The following is a 19,370-nucleotide window of genomic DNA, read 5'->3' on the forward strand; positions in this document are numbered from 1 at the left end:
CCATGCTGGGCTAACTTATTTTTTATGTTTTTATAGAAATAGGGTATTGCTGTGTTGTCCAGGCTGATTTTGAACTCCTGGAGTCAAGGGATACTCCCACCTCAGCCTCTCAAAGCGCTGGGATTGCAAGTGTGAGCCACCTTGCCTAGCCTGTACCATGATTTTTGTTTGTTTGTTTGTTTGTTTGTTTTTTCTGAGACAGAGTCTCACTCTGTCGCCCAGGCTGGAGTGCAGTGGCGTGATCTCGGCTCACTGCAACCTCCACCTCCAGGGTTTAAGGGATTCTCCTGCCTCAGCCTCCCAAGTACCTGGGATTACAGGCATATGCCACTACATCCGGCTAAACCTGTACCATGATTATTTAAGAGAGTATTCTTGCTATTGAGAAATAGGCATTATAGTATTAAGAGATAAAGGGTCATAATATATGCACTGACTCTCAAATGATTCAGAAAAAAATGAGTATAATGCATTTAGAGAGAGAATGACAAAGCAAATTTGTCAAAATGTGAGAAATGGATAAATCTGGGTAGAGTATATGGCAGCTATCTATAACTAAGAATAATTACAAGAATGCAACTTTTCTATAAGTTTGAAATTATTTCAAAATAAAAAGATGTTGACTATAGTCCTCTGCCGTACTAGCTGAGCTATTGAAGGATGCTATAAAAAAGGTTTTTAAAAGGCACATAAACAGAAGAGAAAGAGCCAAATGAGGACTAGGGTGTATAAGGACAGTTCCAAGTGTCCAGTCAAATTCTGACTTTAGCTTGTTCTCTTTTACCTACTTTTTTTTTTTTTTTTCTTGACAGAGTTTCGCGCTTGTTACCCAGACTGGGTTGCAATGGTGCGATCTTGGTTCACCACAACCTCCACCTCCCAGGTTCAAGTGATTCTCCTACCTCAGCCTCCTGAGTAGCTGAGATTTATCTACTTTCTTAAAAGGGCTCTTACTCTCAACCTCAGAGAGCTGCTATGACATCATAGGTACCCCACCCAGCTTCTTACCTTCCTAGGTCCTGGCCTTCCACCCTGTGAAGGGCACCATCTTCCTTCCCCAGGCAAGGGGAGGCTGGTCCCTAGGTGCTAGAGACTAGGATACTTTGATGCCTTTGCTCTTACCGAAACCAAAATCAAAACCAAACGACAACAAAAAATAATTCTAACATTGCAACCCACTCAGGCGTTTCCAATGCCTTTATTTTCCTATTTGAGGGAAATATCATTTCCCCAGACCAAGGGCAAGATGGGTGACTAAACCTGGGAATGGCCTCAACCTTCCTGCAAGCAGTAGATCCACAGCACATGGTTAATAATTTATGCTATTAAGGTTAGGCTACTAAGGCTATTAAGGTGTACAGTCCTAACGGACACACCTATGAATTAGATACACCTGTCAACAGAAGCCGGTCAGATCCATAGTTAAGAACCAGAGCAAGGCCGGGCGCGGTGGCTCAAGCCTGTAATCCCAGCACTTTGGGAGGCCGAGACGGGTGGATCACGAGGTCAGGAGATCGAGACCATCCTGGCTAACACGGTGAAACCCCGTCTCTACTAAAAACACAAAAAACTAGCCGGGCGAGGTGGCGGGCGCCTGTAGTCCTCGCTACTCGGGAGGCTGAGGCAGGAGAATGGCGTAAACCTGGGAGGCGGAGCTTGCAGTGAGCTGAGATCCGGCCACTGCACTCCAGCCCGGGCGACAGAGCAAGACTCCGTCTCAAAAAAAAAAAAAAAAAAAAAAAAAAAAAAAAAGAACCAGAGCAAGATGGTCTGAGTTTAGTTTCTGACTCCACCACTTACAAGTTGTGTGAACGGTTGGGTGCAACAGCTCTGCCGGGAATCCTGGCCCTTGGAACGTTGAGGCTGGAGGGTTGCTTTGAGCCCAGGAGTTTGAGACCAGCCTGGGCAACATAGCCAGACCCTGTCTCAATTTTATTTTATTTTTTAAAAAGTTGTATGACTGAGAGCAAACCAGCTAGTTTCCGTAGCTCATGAACCATTCACTCAACAAAGTAACCACCTCGTAAGCACCAGGCAGTATTTTGGGAGGCAGCAAAATGTAAGCTCTCTGCTCTCAGAGCTTACATTCCAGTTAGATGAGACAGAAACTTTAAAAATAAATAATTAAAATATAGAGTGTAACTTTATTGAATCCAGAGAGTCTGAGGCTGAATTTTGGGAAAGGAGAAAAGAAACATCAGTTTTATAAAGTTGAAAGGAAAAAAAAAAAAAAAAAACACAAGTGATTAACTGATTTTATGTTCTGTTCTTCTGGCCTTCTCTTTAAAATATTTCTCAAATGGAGATGATTCAAGGAATTTGAAGATTTTATTTTTGTTTTTGCTTTCTGGCTTTGCTTTGAGTCAAAAATAAGGCTTTTTTTTCCTACATTTGAGACATTTTGCAGATACACAGAATCCTTTAAGAGTAGAGTTTGGAGTTTACATTGAAGGTGTCAAAAATTCTACTATTAGAGGAAATTAAAATACCATTCATAATGAGAATAACAACTTTATAGGGGAATTACTAGCAATTTATGAAAGGCTTTTTTTCTCCAAATGGTCAAAAGAATTGCGTCGGAGATTTGGATGTTCTTTTGCTATGGTTCGTACAGTCTGTATTTGCTCTTCAAATAACTTTGGATGACTTTTACATGGCCACATTACTGTTTCCATAAATGATATTTTTAGGAATTGGAAATAACAAAAAGTTCTGGTAGACTTGCCACTTGTCCTTAATAACTTGTGTAGCTAAATGTCTCTTTCCCAAAAAGTGATTGAGAAACAGTATCAGCTAGGATTTTAAATGTTAAATGGATGGGCTGGGTACAGTGGCTCATGCCTGTAATCCCAGCACTTTGGGAAGCCGAGGCGGATGGATCACTTGAGGTCATGAGTTCGAGACTAGCCTGGTCAATATGGTGAAACCCCATTTCTACTAAAAATACAAAAATTAGCCAGGCATGGTAGCATGCACCTGTAATCCCAGCTACTCAGTAGGCTGAGGCCAGAGAATCACTTGAACCCGGGAGGCGGAGGTTGCAGTGAGCAGAGATCATGCCATTGTACTCCAGCTTGGGCAACAAGAGTGAAACTCCGTCTCAAAAAAAAAAAAAAAAAAAGTTGGCTGGGCTCGGTGGCTCACGCCTGTAATCCCAGCACTTTGGGAGGCCGAGGTAGGTGGATCACAAGGTCAGGAGATCGAGACCATCCTGGCTAACACGGTGAAACCCCATCTCTACTAAAAATACAAAAAATTAGCCAGGCGTGGCGGCAGGCACCTGTAGTCCCAGCTACTTGGGAGGCTAAGGCAGGAGAATGGCATGAACCTGGGAGGCGGAGCTTGCAGTGAGCAGAGATTGCGCCACTGCACTCCAGCCTGGGTGACAGAGCGAGACTCTGTCCCCCGCCCAAAAAAAAACGTTAAATGGATGTTTTTATGTAAGACAGTAAGAAAACCACAGGACATGCAGTGGTTTGGTTGCTGGTTAGTTGTCATTATCGTTAACTTTTCTATTGTTTAAATTTCAGAAGAAAAATCTTGTGTGCATATTAAGATTTTTCGAGATTGATAATTACATAAGGCTCTGGTCTCAAGATCCAATCCGTGTCCATTTTGTTTCAATGTCACTAAAGTAAAATTGATTATAGGGTGATTCTGCTTTTTCTCTCCCATTAAAGGTTTTCAGGGGAAAAAAAATTGTTCCTCTCTTACCATCTTTTTATTTCACTTTTTTGAGACAAATTCTCACGCTGTTACTCAGGCTGGAGTACTGATGCAATCACAGCTCACTGCAGCCTCAACCTCCTGGGCCCAAGCAATTTTACCACCTCCTCTGAAACAGCTGAGACCACAGGTGTACACCATCATGTCTGGCTAATTAAAAAAAAAATTTTTTTTTAGAGATGGGTCTTGCTATGTTGCCCAGGCTGGTCTTGAACTCCCGGGCTCAAGCGATTCTCCCACCTCAGCCTCACAAAGTGCTAGGATTATAGGCCTGAGCCACCATACCCGGCCATATCTTGTTTAAAAAAAATAAATAAAGTTCTCCATTATTTGATTGAATGTTTTGTTGTGCTTCGTTTTTTGAGTCTTGCTCTGTTGCCCAGGCTACGGTGCAATGGCGTGATCTCAGCTCACTGTAACCTCCATTTCCTGGGTTCAAGCAATTCTCCCACCTCAGCCTTCCAAGTAGCTGGGATTACAGGCACCCGCCATCATGCCTGGCTAATTTCTGTATTTTTAGTAGAGACGGGATTTTATGCCTCAGCCTCCCAAAGTGCTGGGATTACAGACGTGAGCCACCGTGCTTGGCTGGTTGAATGTTCATAAATTTCAAAAACATACCAAAAGAATGCACTTGAAATTTTAACTTTATTATTTTCCCATTACAAAAGTAATGCATATTGATTACATAATAAAAGGGACGGAGCTCAAAACATATAAAGGAGTCTATGCTTTTTTCTTTTGTTTTTTTAAAGGAGTCTGTTTTAAAATTGCCTATTACCCTATTCCAGGGAAAACTATTAACATTTTGCCATATTTCATTTTATCAGTCTTTTCCTATGTATTTTTGAACATAGCTCAAATATTACTGTATATGAAGTCTTATATTCAGCTTTTTCAACATAAATTACGTTAAAGTTATTTTTATGTCAATAAAAATTATCTTTGTAAACATAATTTTAATGGCAAAATGACATTCCATCATACAGACATACTATAATTTATTTAAACACTCTCCTAAAATCAAATATTTAGTTAGGAGGAGGAGTTAGTAGGTCAAAGCATATAAACATTGTGCAGATCACTGTGGCCTAGAAAGGCTGTTCTTTTTTTTTTTTTTTTTTTTTTGAGACAGAGTCTCGTTCTGTTGCCCAGCCTGGAGTGCAGGGGTGCGATCTCGGCCCACTGCAACCTCTGCCTCCTGGGTTCAAGCAATTCTGCCTCAGCCTCCCGAGTAGCTGGGATGACAGGCGCATGCCACCACGCTCAGCTAATTTTTGTGTATTTAGTAGAGACAGGGTTTCACCTTATTGGCCAGGCTGGTCTCGAACTCCTGACCTCAAGTGATCCACCCACCTCGGCCTCCCAAAATGCTGGGATTACAGGCATGAGCCACCGTGCCCGGCCTCAAAGGCTGTTCTTGAGAGCACAGGGAGGAAATGCAGCGACTCTGCGGGTGAGGGGTGGTATCAAGGCTGGCAGCAAGGAGAAGGCTCACAGGTCCTGGCCTAGTCGCTCCAGCTCGTTGAGGAGGAAGTCCATATCAGCACAGGTCAGCGCAGGGTTGGCCACAACCACACGGAAGAAGTTACCCCGGGTTCCGTGGGGCTGGTAGCCAATCATCATGGAGCCCTCCTTCACCATGCGCTCCTTGAGCACGGGGGCCACCTGTGGGAGGGTGGAGAGAGATTCCAGTTGCAGCCTGGGGTAGGCTGACAGGTAGGCTGGCTTCTTGTCCTGCCAGGCTTTCAGAGGTGCTTTTCCCTCCCACCCAGCCACCTTCTAGGGGTAGGTAGCATACATTGCTCAGACTTTGACCTTGGCCTCAGTTTACCTTTTCTGTCATATCTAACCTGCTTGGCCTTCTCTATCTTCTGCTTTTCTCCCCATTTCTCCCATCTCCAAGAAATCTGTCATGTGGGCCATTTTCTGCCAAATCCTGACTCTCTCTTGATTGCTAACACTGCTTTAGTCTAACTTCAAGCCTTGGTCATCTAAGGCTTAGTCAACACCTTCTTCTCCCCTCTCTTAATTCCTGTAATATTTTTGATAATATTAATCTGTGCCCTGTGATCTAGCAAGTAATTTACAAAATTGCCTTGAACACATTGCTTCCAAATAGTAACTCCTGTTTTATAATAACAACTCCATCAGGGCAAGAACATTTGTCCTTTCGGATCATCTGCAGCACCTAGTACTACTCTATCTTTAGGGACCAGGATATAACACAGCTCCTTGCCTCCAGGTGGCACTTCTAGACTGGCCTTCCCGGGTTGCTCTGTCCCCAGCACGGGTGATAAGGCTCTTCCATGATCTTTCTGCCTCCTATCTGTCCTGGGCCTGAGTTCCCAGCCCAATTGCCAGCACAGGGCTCTGTGTACTGCACACTGGTAACTTCTCTGACTTCTCCTGTAACACCCCTCGCTTCTTCTTACTTACCAGAAACATACCTTCCTCCCCATCCCCAACCCTACCCCTACCCAAAAGACAGCATCTGTGCCTCAGAGCAAGAGACCAGCAAGGGGACCTGCCATGCCACTCCCAGCCAGCAGGGGACAGAAGCGCATCAGGTCCCTAAGGGGAAAGCAGAGCTGCAGAGCACGCCTACCTTGGACAGCCTCTCGTGGTAATCTGGACTGTCCTGCTTCCCTCGCAGGCTGGGGGGTACGAACCAGAAACACACATTGACGAACTCAGGCTGAGAGGAATGAGAAAGAGGAAGGTGCAGGCTGAGGAAGGGGGACCGTTTTCCCTCTCCCTGCCCTTTTCCCTCCACTAAGGCTTTAGTTGGGGTTAGGGAGCTGCAAAAGAGCTGGGCGGGGGCAGGTGCCACAAAAGAGAAGGGGGTCCTACCTCCATGACTAGCTCCAACCCTTCCCGCTTCTTTATTTCCTCTACCAGGTACCTGTGAACAGTGAGAAACCATAGGCGGGGAGGAAAGGCAGAGATCCAGAGACAAAAGAGGCCTACTTAGAATGAGCCACAGAGAGACCCAGAGAAAAATAATCCCGGGGAGCAGGAAAGGGGGAGGGGCAGTGACCCAGGAGAGGGGAACAGGGACGACCCCCCACACACCCCCACTCTACCCGCCTACCGGGCAAGGGCAAAGGCCTGGTCGATGCGCCGTTCCAGCCCTTGATCGCCCTGTGCCTTCCACATGAGCCACAGCTTCAGACAGTCCACACGGCGGCCACACTGCACTACCTTGTCTCCCGTGTCCAGAGCCACATCATAGAACTTGTCCTGCTGGAAAAGGTAGCTGGCCTGGGACCCATGGCAGCGCTTGAGCAGGTTCTGTGTGGGGGTGAGGAGATTGTCAGACCCTACCCTCTCCACCGAGGCTTTCCTCCAGGGCTACACTGTGGGGGTCTTAGCTCAGGATACCCTTTTCTTTCCCTGGAACCAGGCGGCACTGCTGGGATGGCTGCCTGCTGGTTCCAACCTTCTTTGGGTTTCCTCTCAGTACCCAGGGTTCTTCCTAAACTCTGATGGCAACTTCAAGCTAGAAACTCCAGGATACCTCTGACTCCAACTTCAAACTGGAAACTTTTCCCTTTGAAAACAGGACCCTGGGGGAGTGAAGGAGCCTAATACAGAATAGGGTGGTAGCAGAGATGCAGCTTCAGAAGGGATGGTAAGGAGAACAGAGAAAGGCCTGAACTTTATCTAAGGTAGGATAGAGAAGGCAGAGCTCCAGAGAGAGGTGGGGCTGGTGCAGGGGCAGGGGCAGACCCACCGAGGTATCCTGGAGAAGAAGTGCAGAGCATTGCAGGCCTGCCGCGAGGAGCTTGTGGGGATTCCAGGCCACAGAGTCAGCCCTGGATGGAGTGGAGCAAAGGCAGGTCAGTGGCTCCTCCTCCAGCTGCCCAACCAGAGCCCCTCCTCCTTTTCCAGGACCCCAGTAAAGGTGCTTTGGTCTCATCCTCACCCCGGCATCAGGAAGAATTGCCATGTCTGACCTCCCGGCTCCAATCAATCCTCTCCAGTCCCCCTCCCCTCAGCCTCCTTCCCCAGCCATGTTAAACTCCCTAGTCCATGATGATTCTCTGGACCAGTGGTTTGAAGGGTGGGATTTGGGAAGAAGGGGACTGTATGCACCTCTGGATCCCATCCAGGAGATGCCTGTGTGTCTGTGACAGCAGGACGCTCCCACCCCAGGCAGCCTGTGGAGCAGGAGGAACAACGTGGGCCTTGGCCTTAGCTCGGCCCACCCCACCGCACCCCCAAGCCCAAGTCCCACTCACATCCACATGCAGCCAGAGCCCATGACGCTGGCACACATCAGCAATTGCCTCCAGGGGGTCAAAGGCCCCTAGCACAGTGGTGCCAGAGGTGGCACTAACCAGGAACGGCACAGCACCCTGTTGCCAAAATGTAGAGGGAGAAAGATATAAAGTCATCTCAAAAGCAACTCAGAGCCTGGTGCTGGGCCCAGCTCTAAGCTCTTTGCATGCCTAAAATGGCCCATTTCAACCTCACAACAATGTGTTACTGTCCTTTTTAATGTGCAGTCAGGGACACTGAGATTCAAAGATCCAAGCAGAAGCTCCAGAGATGGACTTTGAACCTAGGTTTTTATTTCCAAAGCTCATACTCTCAAAAAATTGAATGTTTTAGTGGCAGATCCAGTGCTACTGAAAAAGGCATAGTGGCTCACACCTATAATCTCGACACTTTGGGAGGCCAAGGCAGGATTGCCTGAGGCCAGAAGTTCAAGACCAGCCTGAGCAACACAGCAAGACCCCACCTCTAAAAAAAATTTTTTTTTTAAATTAGTCAAGTGTAGTGGCACATACCTGTAGTCCCAGCTACTCAAGAGGCTGAGATGGCAGGATTGCTTCAGCCCAGAAGTTTGAGGTTACAGTGAGCTATGATTGTGCCACTGCACTCCAGCCTGGGCAACAGAATGAAACTCTGTCTCAAAAAATATAAACAAACAGGCCAGGCACAGTAGCTCAGGCCTGTAATCCCAGCACTTTGGGAGGTGGAAGCCGAGGCAGAGGCATGAGAATCGCTTGAACCCGGGAGGCAGAGGTTGCACTGAGCCAAGATCGCGCCATAGTACTCCAGCTTGGGCAAAAGATCACGATTCTGTCTTAAAATAAATAAATAGGCTGGGCGCGGTGGTTCACACCTGTAATCCCAGCACTTTGGGAGGCTGAGGCGGGTGGATCATGAGGTCAGGAGTTTAAGACCAGCATGGCCAAAATGGTGAAACCCCATCTCTACTAAAACTACAAAAATTAGCCAGGCGCAGTGGCAGGTGCCTGTAATCCCAGCTACTCAGGAGGCTGAGGCAGGAGGATCACTTGAACCTGGGCAGCAGAGGTTGCAGTGAGCCGAGACTGTGCCATTGCACTCCAGCCTGGGTAACAAAGTGAGACTCTGTCTCTAAACAAACAAACAAACAAACAAACAAATAAATAAATAAATTTGAATAGTACAAAAGTTTATGCAGAAATTGAATTAGTAATTTTTAAGACTACCACAGCTTGATGTGGTAGCTCATGCCTATAATCCCAGCACTTTGGGAGGCCAAGGCAGGAGAATTGCTTGAGCCCAGGAGTTCAAGACCAGCCTGGGCAACCTAGTGAGACCTCACCTCTACAAAAGAAAAAAAAAAAAAAAGTCTGGGTGTGGTGGCTCACGCCTGTAATCCCAGCACTTTGGGAGGCCAAGGCAGGCGGATCACCTGAGGTCCAGAGTTCAAGACCAGCCTGACCAACAGGGAGAAACCCCGTCTCTACTAAAAAGACAAAATTAGCTGGGCGTAGTGGCACATGCCTGTAATCCCAGCTACTCGGGAGGCTGAGGCAGGAGAATCACTTGAACCCAGGAGGTGGCGGTTGTTGTGAGCTGAGATTGCGCCACTCCAGCCTGGGCAACAAGAGTGAAACTCCATCTCAAAAAGAAAAAGAAAAAAAATAGGTGTATAGTGGTGCACTCCTATAGTCCCAGCTACCTGGGAGGCTGAGGTGGGAGGATCACTTAAGCCCAGGTGGTCAAGGCTGCAGTGAGCCCTGATCGTGCCACTGCACTCCAGTCTCAGCAACAGAGCAAGACCCTGTCTCAATTTTTTTTAAGTTAAAAAGAAAAGAAACACCCAGGTCCAGATGGCTTTGCTGATAAATTCCATCGAACATTTAACAAAAATTGGTAACAGATCACACACTCTTCCAAAAGACAGAATATACAAAAATCAATTGTATCTCTATACACATTAGCAATGAACAATCTAAAAATGAAATTAAGAAAACAATTTCATTTACAAAAACACCAAAAAGAATAAAATACTTAAGAATCGATTTAACAATAGAAGTATAAAGCATATACTCTGAAAACTACGAAACACTGTGGAAAGAAATTAAAGACCTAAATAAATGGAAAGATATTTCATGTTGATGAATGAACACAACTCCTATCAAAATCCCAGTTGCCCTCTTTGCAGAAATGGACAAGCTGATCTTAAATTCATATGGAAATTCATGAAACCCAGACTAGCCAAAAACAATCTTGAAAAAAAGGCAAAGTTGGAGGACTCACACTTCCTGATTTCAAAACATACTACAAAGCTACAGTTGAATCAAGACAATGTAGTCTACAGGATAGACATGTAGATCAGTGGAACAGAACTGAGAACCCAGAAATAAATCCTCACATTTACAGTCAACTGATTTACAACAAGGATGCCAAGACAATTTATTGAAGAAAGAATTGTCTTTTCAACAAATGGTGCTGGAACAACTGGCTATCCACATGCAAACAATGCAGTTTGAATGCCTTTCTCATATCACACCCTCAAATTAACTCATATTGGATCATAGGCCTAAATCTCAGGGCTCAAACTATAAAACTCTTAGAAGAAAATATAGGAGTAAATCTTTGTGGGCTTGGGTTAGGTTAGATATAACACCAAAAGCAGAAGCAACCAAAGAAAAAGTAGATAAATTGGACTTCAAAATTTAAAACTTCTGTACTTCAAAGGATACTATCAAAAAAGTGAAAAGTCCAACAGCAAAGACATGGAATCAACCTAGGTGCCCACCAACAGTGGATTAGATTTTTTTAAATGTGGCATATACAAACCATGAAGTATTATGCAGCCATAAAAAAAGAATGAAATCATGTCTGTTGCAGCAACGTGGGTGCAGCTGGAGGCCAGTATCCTAAGTGAGTTAACACAGAAACAGAAAACCAAATACCACATGTTCTCGTAAGTGGGAGCTAAATACTGAGTCCACATGGACAGAAAGATGGGAATAAAAGACACTGGGGACTATAAGAAGCAGGAGAGAGGGGAGAAAAAGTTGAAAACATACCTATTGGGTACTATGCTCACTACCTGGGTGATGGGTTCAATCGTGCCTCAAACCTCAGAATCACACAATATACCCTTAGAACAAACCTGCACATGTCCTTACTGAATCTAAAATAAAAGTTTCAGAAAAGTGAAAAATCAACCTAGAGAGTGGGAAGAACATATCTGAATATCATATATCTGATAAGGGACTTACATCTAGAATATATGAAGAACTCAGTAACAAAAAGACAACATAATTTTTTTAATGGGCAAAGGATCTGACTAGACATTTTTTCAATAAAGATATATAAATGGCTAATAAGCACATGAAAAGATGCTCAACATCACTAATCATTAGGGAAATGCAAATCAAAACTACAATGAGTTACCACCTCATACCCATTTAGGATAACTACTATCAAAGTAACAGAAAATGGCGGGATGCAGTGGCTCACGCCTGTAATCCCAGTACTGTAAGAGGCTGAGGTGGGAGGATGGCTTGAGCCTAGGAGTTTGAGACCAGCCTGGGTGACACAGCGAAAAGGAATTTTGGTAGAGATGTGTCTCTACCAAAAATAATTTTTAAAATTGGCCACATGTCGCAGTGTGCACCTGTGGTCCCAGCTCCTTGGGAGGCTGAGGTGGGAGAATCACTTGAGCCCAGGAGGTTGAGGCTGCAGTGAACCATGATCGCACCACTGCACTCCAGCCTGGGTGACAGAGCAAGACCCTGTCTCAAAAAAACAAAACAAAGCAGAAAATAACAAGCATTGGCCAGGCGCGGTGGCTCACACCTGTAATCCCAGCACTTTGGGAGGCCAAGGCAGGCGGATCACAAGGTCGGGAGATAAAGACCATCCTCGCTAACACCCCGTCTCTACCAAAGACGTGACACCCCGTCTCCACCAAAAATACAAAAAAAAATTAGCCAGGCCTGGTGGCAGGCGCCTGTAGTCCCAGCTACTCGGGAGGCTGAGGCAGGAGAATGGTGTGAACCCAGGAGGCAGAGCTTGCAGTGAGCCGAGATCGCACCACTGCACTCCAGCCTGGGCGACAGAGCAAAACTCCATCTCAAAAAAAAAAAAAGAAGAAGAAAATAACAAGCGTTGACATGGATGTGAAGAAATTAGAACCCTTGTGCACTGCGGGAATGTAAACTGGTTCAGCCACTATAGAAAACAGTATGGCAGTTCCTCAAAACAATTCAATAGAATTACCATATGCTCCAGCGATTCCACTTCTGAGTACACACCCAAAATATTGAAAGCAGGGTCTTGAAAAGATTCCAAACAACAACTCAAACAGATAAATGGATAAGCAAAATATGGCATATATGTACAATGAAATATTATTCAGCCTTAAAAAGGAAGAAAATTCTCACATGCTACAACGTGGATGAACTTTGAGGACATTCTGCTAAGTGAAATAAGCCAATTGAAAAAGACAAATACCACCAGGCACGGTGGCTCATGCCTGTAATCTCAGCACTTTGGGAGGCCGAGGCAGGCAGATCACAAGGTCGGGAGTTTGAGACCAGCCTGGCCAAAACATGGTGAAACCTTGTCTCTGCTAAAAATACAAAAAATTAGCTGGATGTGGTGGTGCGCACCTGTAACCCCAGCTACTTGGGACGCTGAGGCAGGAGAATTGCTTGAACCCAGGAGGCGGAGGTTGCAGTGAGCCAAGCTGGCGCCATTGCACTCCAGCCTGAGCTACAAAAGCAAAACTCTGTCTCAAGAAAAAAGAAAAGAAAAGAAAAAGACAAATATCGTATGATTCCACTTACATAAGTACTTAGAGTAGTCAAAGTCATGGAGACAGAATGGTGGCTGCCAGGGGCTGGAAAAGGGGGTAATGAGTTGTTGTTTGATGAGTATGGAGTTTCAGTTTTACAAAATGAAGAGTTCTGCTGGGTGTGGTGGTTCATGACTGTAATCCCAGCACTTTGAGAGACCAAGGTGGGCAGATCACTTGAGGCCAGGAGTTCGAGACCAGTCTGGCCAACATGGCAAAATCCCGTCTCTACTAAAAATACAAAAACTAGCCAGGTTTGGTGGCAGGGGACCTGTAATCCCAGCTACTCAGGAGGCTGAGGCACAAGAATCGCTTGAACCCAGGAGGCAGAGGCTGCAGTGAGCTGAGATTGTGCCACTGCCCTCTAGCCTGGGGGACACAGTGATACTCTGTCTCAAACAAAACAAAACAAAAAAACAAGATGAAAAGAGTTCTGGAGACTGGTTGCACAACAATGTGAATGTATTTAACACCTACTGAACTGTACATGTAAAAATGGTTAAGATGGTAAATTTTATGTTACACACACAAAAAAACAAGTAGAACTGGCAGCAGATTCTCAACAGAGACCCTTCTGGCATGTTGGGTGAGTCAGTTCTTGTTCATATAGAGCTATCCCTGTACATTGCAAAAATGTTTAGGATCCCTGTTTCCCTCTCAATAAACACAGTAATGCCCACTGGCTAGTGTCATAACACAAAGCAAAATAAAACAGTTCCACACACTTCCAAATGCCCACTTGATGACTAGGAGAGTGGGGGTGGATGGCAGCACCAGCCCCAAGCAAGTACCTATGGATGAGGAAGGCTATAGGTGGGGTGGAAACAGTCCAGGCAAAGGGGGGAAGCTGCTCCAGCCCCATATCTTCAATTCCAGAAATATCCCATGGCCTCTGCACACACACAGAATCTTCTTGTCTACCCAAAGGGGTACCACCTAGTTTATTTCCTTTCTCCCTTCCAGTCTCAGCTCAACCATCCCTTCTGAGGGAAGCCTTCCCTGACTCCTTCACCTCCTGATTAGGTCAATTCTCCGGTATTCTATGCTCAAAGAGCACAATGTATCTCACCTTCATAGCACATATATATATTTTTTTTTTTTTTTACATATATTTATGAATGTCAGTCATCCTTACTGGAATAAAAGTTCTATGAAAAACAAAATGGGTGAAGGATCTGAATAGACAGTTTTCCAAAGAAGATATACAAATGGCCAATAAGTACATGACAAGATGCTCAATATCATTAGTCATCAGGGAAAATCAAATCAAAACACAGTGAGATCCCACTTCACACCCACTAAATGGTATAATAAAAAAAGATATGACAAGTGCTGGTGAGTATGTAGAGCAACTGGAACCCTCATACACTGCTGGTGGGATTGCAAACTGGTGCAGCCACTTTGGAAAACAGTCTGGCAGTTTCTCAAAAGGTTAGATACAGAGTTACCATATGACCCAGCAGTTTCACTCCTAGGTATATAACCAAGATAAATGAAAACATATTTTCACACAAAAATCTGTACACAAATGTTCATAACAGCATTATTCATAAGAGTCCCAAAGTGGAAACAACCCAAATGTCCATCAACTGATGAATGGATAAATAAATGTGGTGTGTCCATTTAATGGAATATGATTTGGCCATAAAAGAAGGGAAGTGCCGATACACGCTACAGCTTGGACGAACCTTGAAGACATTATGCTATGTAAAAAAAGCTCATCACAAAAGGCACGTATAATATGATTCCAGAATTCAGAACTGGCAAATATAGAGACACTAACTAGGTTACTGGTTGCCTAGAACCGGGAGCTCTGGGAGAATTAGAGACCGATGGCTAAAGGGTATGAGGTTTCTTTTGGGGGAGATAAATGTTCTAATACTGATTGTGATGATGTTTGCACAACTCTGCAAATATGCTAAACCACTAAATAGTACCCTTTAAGTGGGTGAATTACATGTTAGGTGAATTATATGTTATGTGAATTATATATCAATAAAACTATTACCAAAAAAGTTTCTGTAATAAAAAGAGAAACATCACTACTCTAATTGTGGCCCTTACTGCTACTCAGAGGTAACATCCACATATCAATAAATATATACTGTTCTAAATAACAAAAATGGGCTCATAATGTCCAACCCTTTTTTTTTTTTTTTTTTTTTTTTTGAGACGGAGTCTCGCTCTGTCACCCAGGCTGGAGTGCAGTGGCGTGATCTCAGCTCACTGCAAGATCCACCTCCCAGGTTCACACCATTCTCCTGCCTCAGCCTCCCGAGTAGCTGGGACTACGGGCGCCTGCCACCACGCCCGGCTAATTTTTTGTATTTTTAGTAGAGACGGGGTTTCACCGCATTAGCCAGGGTGGTCTCGATCTCCTGACCTTGTGATCCGCCTGCCTCAGCCTCCCAAAGTGCTGGGATTATAGACGTGAGCCACCGCACCTGGCTCATAATGTCCATTCTATACTGCAATTTGCAATATATATTTACTATACACAGTGGAGATACTTTCATGTTAGTATATATAGTCTCATCTATTCTTTTAAATGGCTACCCAGTACTCTAATAATAGTAATAAACAATAACAACAACAATACCAGTAGCTTGTATTTATACAGTGCATCTATGTGCCAGGCAATATTCTAAGTGTTTTACATATACTAATTCATACAATCCTTACAATAACCCTATGTGGCAAGTTCTATATTCTGTCCATTTTACAGGGGAAGGAACTAAGACACATAGATATACCATAATTTATTTTGTCTACTAATGGACATTTAAATGTTTTTTTTAAACATTTGTGGCCAGGCATGGTGGTTCACGCCTGTAATCCCAGCACTTTGGGAGGCCGAGGCAGGTGGATCGTTTGAGGTCAGGAGTTCAAGACCAGCATGGCATTGAACCCCATCTCTACTAAAAATACAAAAATTAGCCAGACATATTGATGCACGCCTATAATCCCAGCTACTCGGGAGGCTGAGGCATGAGAATCACTCGAACCCAGGAGGTAAAAGTTGCAGTGAGCCGAGATTGTGACATTGTACTCCAGCCAGGGTGACACAGTGAGACTGTCTCAAAAAAGAAAAAAAGAAAAAAAATGGCCGGGTACAGTGGCTCACACCTGTAATCCCAACACTTTGGGAAGCTGAGGCAGGCGGATCACCTGAGGTCAGGAGTTTGAGACCAGCCTGACCAACATGGGGAAACCCCATCTCTACTAAAAATACAAAATTAGCCAGGCCTGGTGGCACACGCCTGTAATCCCAGCTACTTGGGAGGCTGAGGCAGGAGAATCGCTTGAACCTGGGAGGTGGAGGTTGCGGTGTGCTGAGATCGCACCATTGCACTCATGCTTGGGCAACAGGAGTGAAACTCCATCTCAAAAAAAAAAAAAAATTTACATTTACATTTATTTATTAATTATTTTTGAAATCACACCACTGCACTCCAGCCTGGGTGACTGAGTGAGACTCTGTCTCAAAAACTATTAAAAAATAAAAATAAAAAAAATTGTACAGATGGTGCCAAAATGCCCTCCAAGGTGGCTGTAGCAGTTACATACCCCTCAAAGTGGAGGAGTGTGCTAATGTCCCCTCATCCCCACTACTCACAGCCTTCACCAGTGCCTCTCCCCTCCTCAGCCTCTGCCTGCACAGACCCTTGCAGCCCACAGGAACCTTCCACACTACAGTGCAGGCCCCCAGCACCCTCCCTGTGGTGCTGCCTGGGACTCGCTCAAGGCAGGTTGGATCCTGCCTCTCAGAATCCAACCCGGCATAGGTGTCTGGGCAGAGCCCCAGAAAGCAATGTAGTGTCCTCACCCCCAGGTTCCCCACAGTCACTTCAGCCCACAGGGGAGATGGGCATGGAGATGAGAGGGATGAAGGGTGCCTTGAGCGGGGAGAGCCCCAATAACCCTCCAAGAAGGTTGGAGGCTCCATCATCCCAGCGAGCCTCACTTACTCACCTCAGCCTCAGCCATACCAATCTGCCTCTCCAGATCCTCGGGGACCATTTTCCCTCTGAAAAAGAAAATGCAGAGGGTACAGCAGGGACAGGTTCTCTGTTGAAGGCAGGGTAAGATGGGGTTAGCAATGCAGAGATGACAGTGCTAGTTTTTCCCTCAGGGGTTGAAACAGAGCTCAGGGCAGAGGTGGGAGACGCTGGCAGGCTCTGGTAGACCGGAACAGCAATTCTACTGAACAGCGAGGGGAGAGAGGTCCACCAGCGGTAAAGGGCCTGATGCCAGAGCATTCTGGCAGCAGGAAGGTACTCTGTGCCAAGCTGGGTCACAGCCATGTGGGCAGAAAGACCTTCACCTCTCATCAGCCTTGACTACTCGGACACTGTCGGTGCCAAGTCCCAGAAATGCAGCTCCCTTCTGGATGGAGTAGTGACACTGCAGGGGAAGGCAGAGGGCAGGTTAGCACAACTTGATGGGGGAGGGGAGAGAAGGTAAAAGTCAAGTGTGAGCTCCAACAGATGGGATCCTGTAGACCAGGGCTTCTCAAATGTTAGCGTGCATACGAATCGCCTGGATGTCTGGTTAAAATGCAAGTTCAGGTCCACTAGGTCTGAGGTCTGGGGTGAGGCCCGAGATTCTGCATTTCTTTTTTTTTTTTTAGACAGTTTCCCTCTGTTGCCCAGGCTGGAGTGCAGTCATGCCATCTCAGCTCACTGCAACCTCCACCTCCCAGGCTCAAGAAATTCTCATGCCTCAGCCTCCTAAGCAGCTGGGAATCCAGGTGCCCACCACTATGCCTAGCTAATTTTTTGTATTTTAGTAGAGAAGGGGTTTCACCATGTTTCCCAGGGTGGTATCAAACTCCTGAGCTCAGGCAATCCGCCCACCTCAGCCTCTCAAGTGCTGGGATTATAGGCGTGAGTCACCGCGCCCAGTCAGATTCTGCATTTCTAACAAGCCCCAGGTCATACCAATGCTGCTGGTCCACAGACCACACTCTTGAGTAGGAAGAGTATGGACTGTGTCCACTGTACTCACGGCCCCTCCTCTGCCCCCAAACAGAAGGCAATGTGAACAGGAGCAGTTACTGGCCTCCTTGACTGGAAGGAAGCACATCCGCCTGGGGGCAGGCTGGCCTTGGAGGATGTGGGGAGGGCAGGGAGAAGACCTGGAAGGTCTCTACTTAGCTGGCTGGAGATTAGAATCAGGAGCCCAGGGTTAGGCCTATGCCTCTTCCCCACCTCCTTCGATGTGAATAGTGCCAGGGGCGGCAGTGTGCGGAGGCCCCTCTGCTTGCAATCCGGGTAGCGCTGATAGCGGGCCAGATTTACAGCATACATGTTGGAGATGGAGCCACCTGTCACAGGGAGGGGGCGGTGGCAAGAGGAAGGAGCACTGGGTCAAGACTGGAGCTTGCCTCCCCTTCCCTTTCCACCAGAAGAGCTCATCAAAGCAGCAGGTATGACTGGCTCCGAGGCCACAATTCCCAGGATCATGCCATCTCAGAATGGATCCAGGATCAGATTCTCTTGACCACACCCCTCCATAGCCGGGGCTGCCCCCAAGAGACAGCACCCATCCAGAGACAGCAGGAACTAGACCAGTGATCCCAGGGAATGGTGACAAACATGAGCATGAAGGGACGAGACAGCCTCCTCCCTGGTTTGGCCTGGGTCCAGCTGGAGAGGAATCAAAGAGGAATCATCCCTCCCTGCCAGATGCTTAGAGCAAGAGAACGGTGCAGAAGCAGGAACCCATAAAAAGGGCAAAGAAAGGTCCCCCTCATTCTCACAAACCAGGGCAGAAGATTCCATCCCCAGAGCTCCAGCCCACCAGGGCCCGCAGTTTCCTCAGCACCTCCTCTTCCATGAGCACAAACACGGGGGCGATTTCATATGTGTACCTGACAGGAGAGAGAACGATGAGAAAGGAAAGATGGGGAGGGACTGCCCAGACAGGCCCTTAAACTGCACAGGAGTCAGAAAAAGGAGGCAATGAACAGTGAGCGAAGGAAGAGTCCAAGGAGAAGAACAAGTTGGTGACAGAACCAGGGAAGCAAGAAAGAGAAAACAGAGGTCAGGAGGCCTGAGAAAGTTTGGAGAAAGGGGGTCCAAAGGATACAAGGAAAAACTCTCTGCCGATAGGGATTCCTAGAAGCAGTAGAGAGAGGGCAGAACCATTCTCCTCCCCTACCCCTCAGGCACCTCTCCAGCAAACCTAAATCCTTTGTGGGATGGTAGAGGGGCCGTGGGATGCTCACTGGCTGGTGTTGAGGCTCTCAGTGATAATGCGCCCGGCCAGAGCATGGGGATCCAACCCTGAGAAGAGCTGGTTGAAGAACCGAGGGTGACCTGGAGAAGGAGAGTATGCCAGGGAGCTCAGAGTAGAGTTCAGGGCAAACTCCCAAGTCTCCTTCCCAAAGAAGCCAGGGCCCACCAGTCTTGACACTGTAGCGAATCACAGCCCGACACCGCTCCAGGATCTGCTCCTGCGACTCGCCCTGGCTCCGCAGCTCCAAATCCAGCAGCTGCTTCAGCTCCTCAGGCTCCTTCCACTCACAGACCTAGGAAGAGAGCCAGGG

General features: G+C 46.3%; 1 protein-coding gene across 13 annotated transcripts in view; it reads right to left on the bottom strand.

Annotated features, from left to right (window-relative positions):
- Positions 1–4,355: 4,355 nt before the first annotated feature.
- The window catches only part of CSAD (cysteine sulfinic acid decarboxylase), a 32,826-nt gene continuing 17,811 nt past the window's right edge, over positions 4,356–19,370 (bottom strand). For 9 of the 13 annotated variants that reach the window (XM_008003377.3, XM_073020779.1, XM_073020781.1 and 6 more), the window contains exons 3-15: positions 19,226–19,352; positions 19,050–19,140; positions 18,586–18,692; positions 18,031–18,146; positions 17,145–17,224; positions 16,793–16,847; positions 7,971–8,087; positions 7,825–7,889; positions 7,463–7,544; positions 6,821–7,020; positions 6,580–6,631; positions 6,335–6,424; positions 4,356–5,394 (exon numbers count right to left, since the gene is read on the bottom strand). In XM_008003377.3, coding sequence (XP_008001568.2) covers positions 5,221–5,394; positions 6,335–6,424; positions 6,580–6,631; positions 6,821–7,020; positions 7,463–7,544; positions 7,825–7,889; positions 7,971–8,087; positions 16,793–16,847; positions 17,145–17,224; positions 18,031–18,146; positions 18,586–18,692; positions 19,050–19,140; positions 19,226–19,352 — 1,356 coding nt within the window. In that variant the 3' untranslated portion in view covers positions 4,356–5,220. Of the gene's footprint in view, positions 5,395–6,334; positions 6,425–6,579; positions 6,632–6,820; positions 7,021–7,462; positions 7,545–7,824; positions 7,890–7,970; positions 8,088–16,792; positions 16,848–17,144; positions 17,225–18,030; positions 18,147–18,585; positions 18,693–19,049; positions 19,141–19,225; positions 19,353–19,370 lie in introns of those variants that run through there. The other 4 variants (XR_012094503.1, XM_073020783.1, XM_073020782.1 and 1 more) reach the window with 4 other exon arrangements.

Source organism: Chlorocebus sabaeus, chromosome 11 (assembly GCF_047675955.1).
Source record: "Chlorocebus sabaeus isolate Y175 chromosome 11, mChlSab1.0.hap1, whole genome shotgun sequence".
In the NCBI taxonomy this organism is placed as follows: domain Eukaryota; kingdom Metazoa; phylum Chordata; class Mammalia; order Primates; family Cercopithecidae; genus Chlorocebus; species Chlorocebus sabaeus.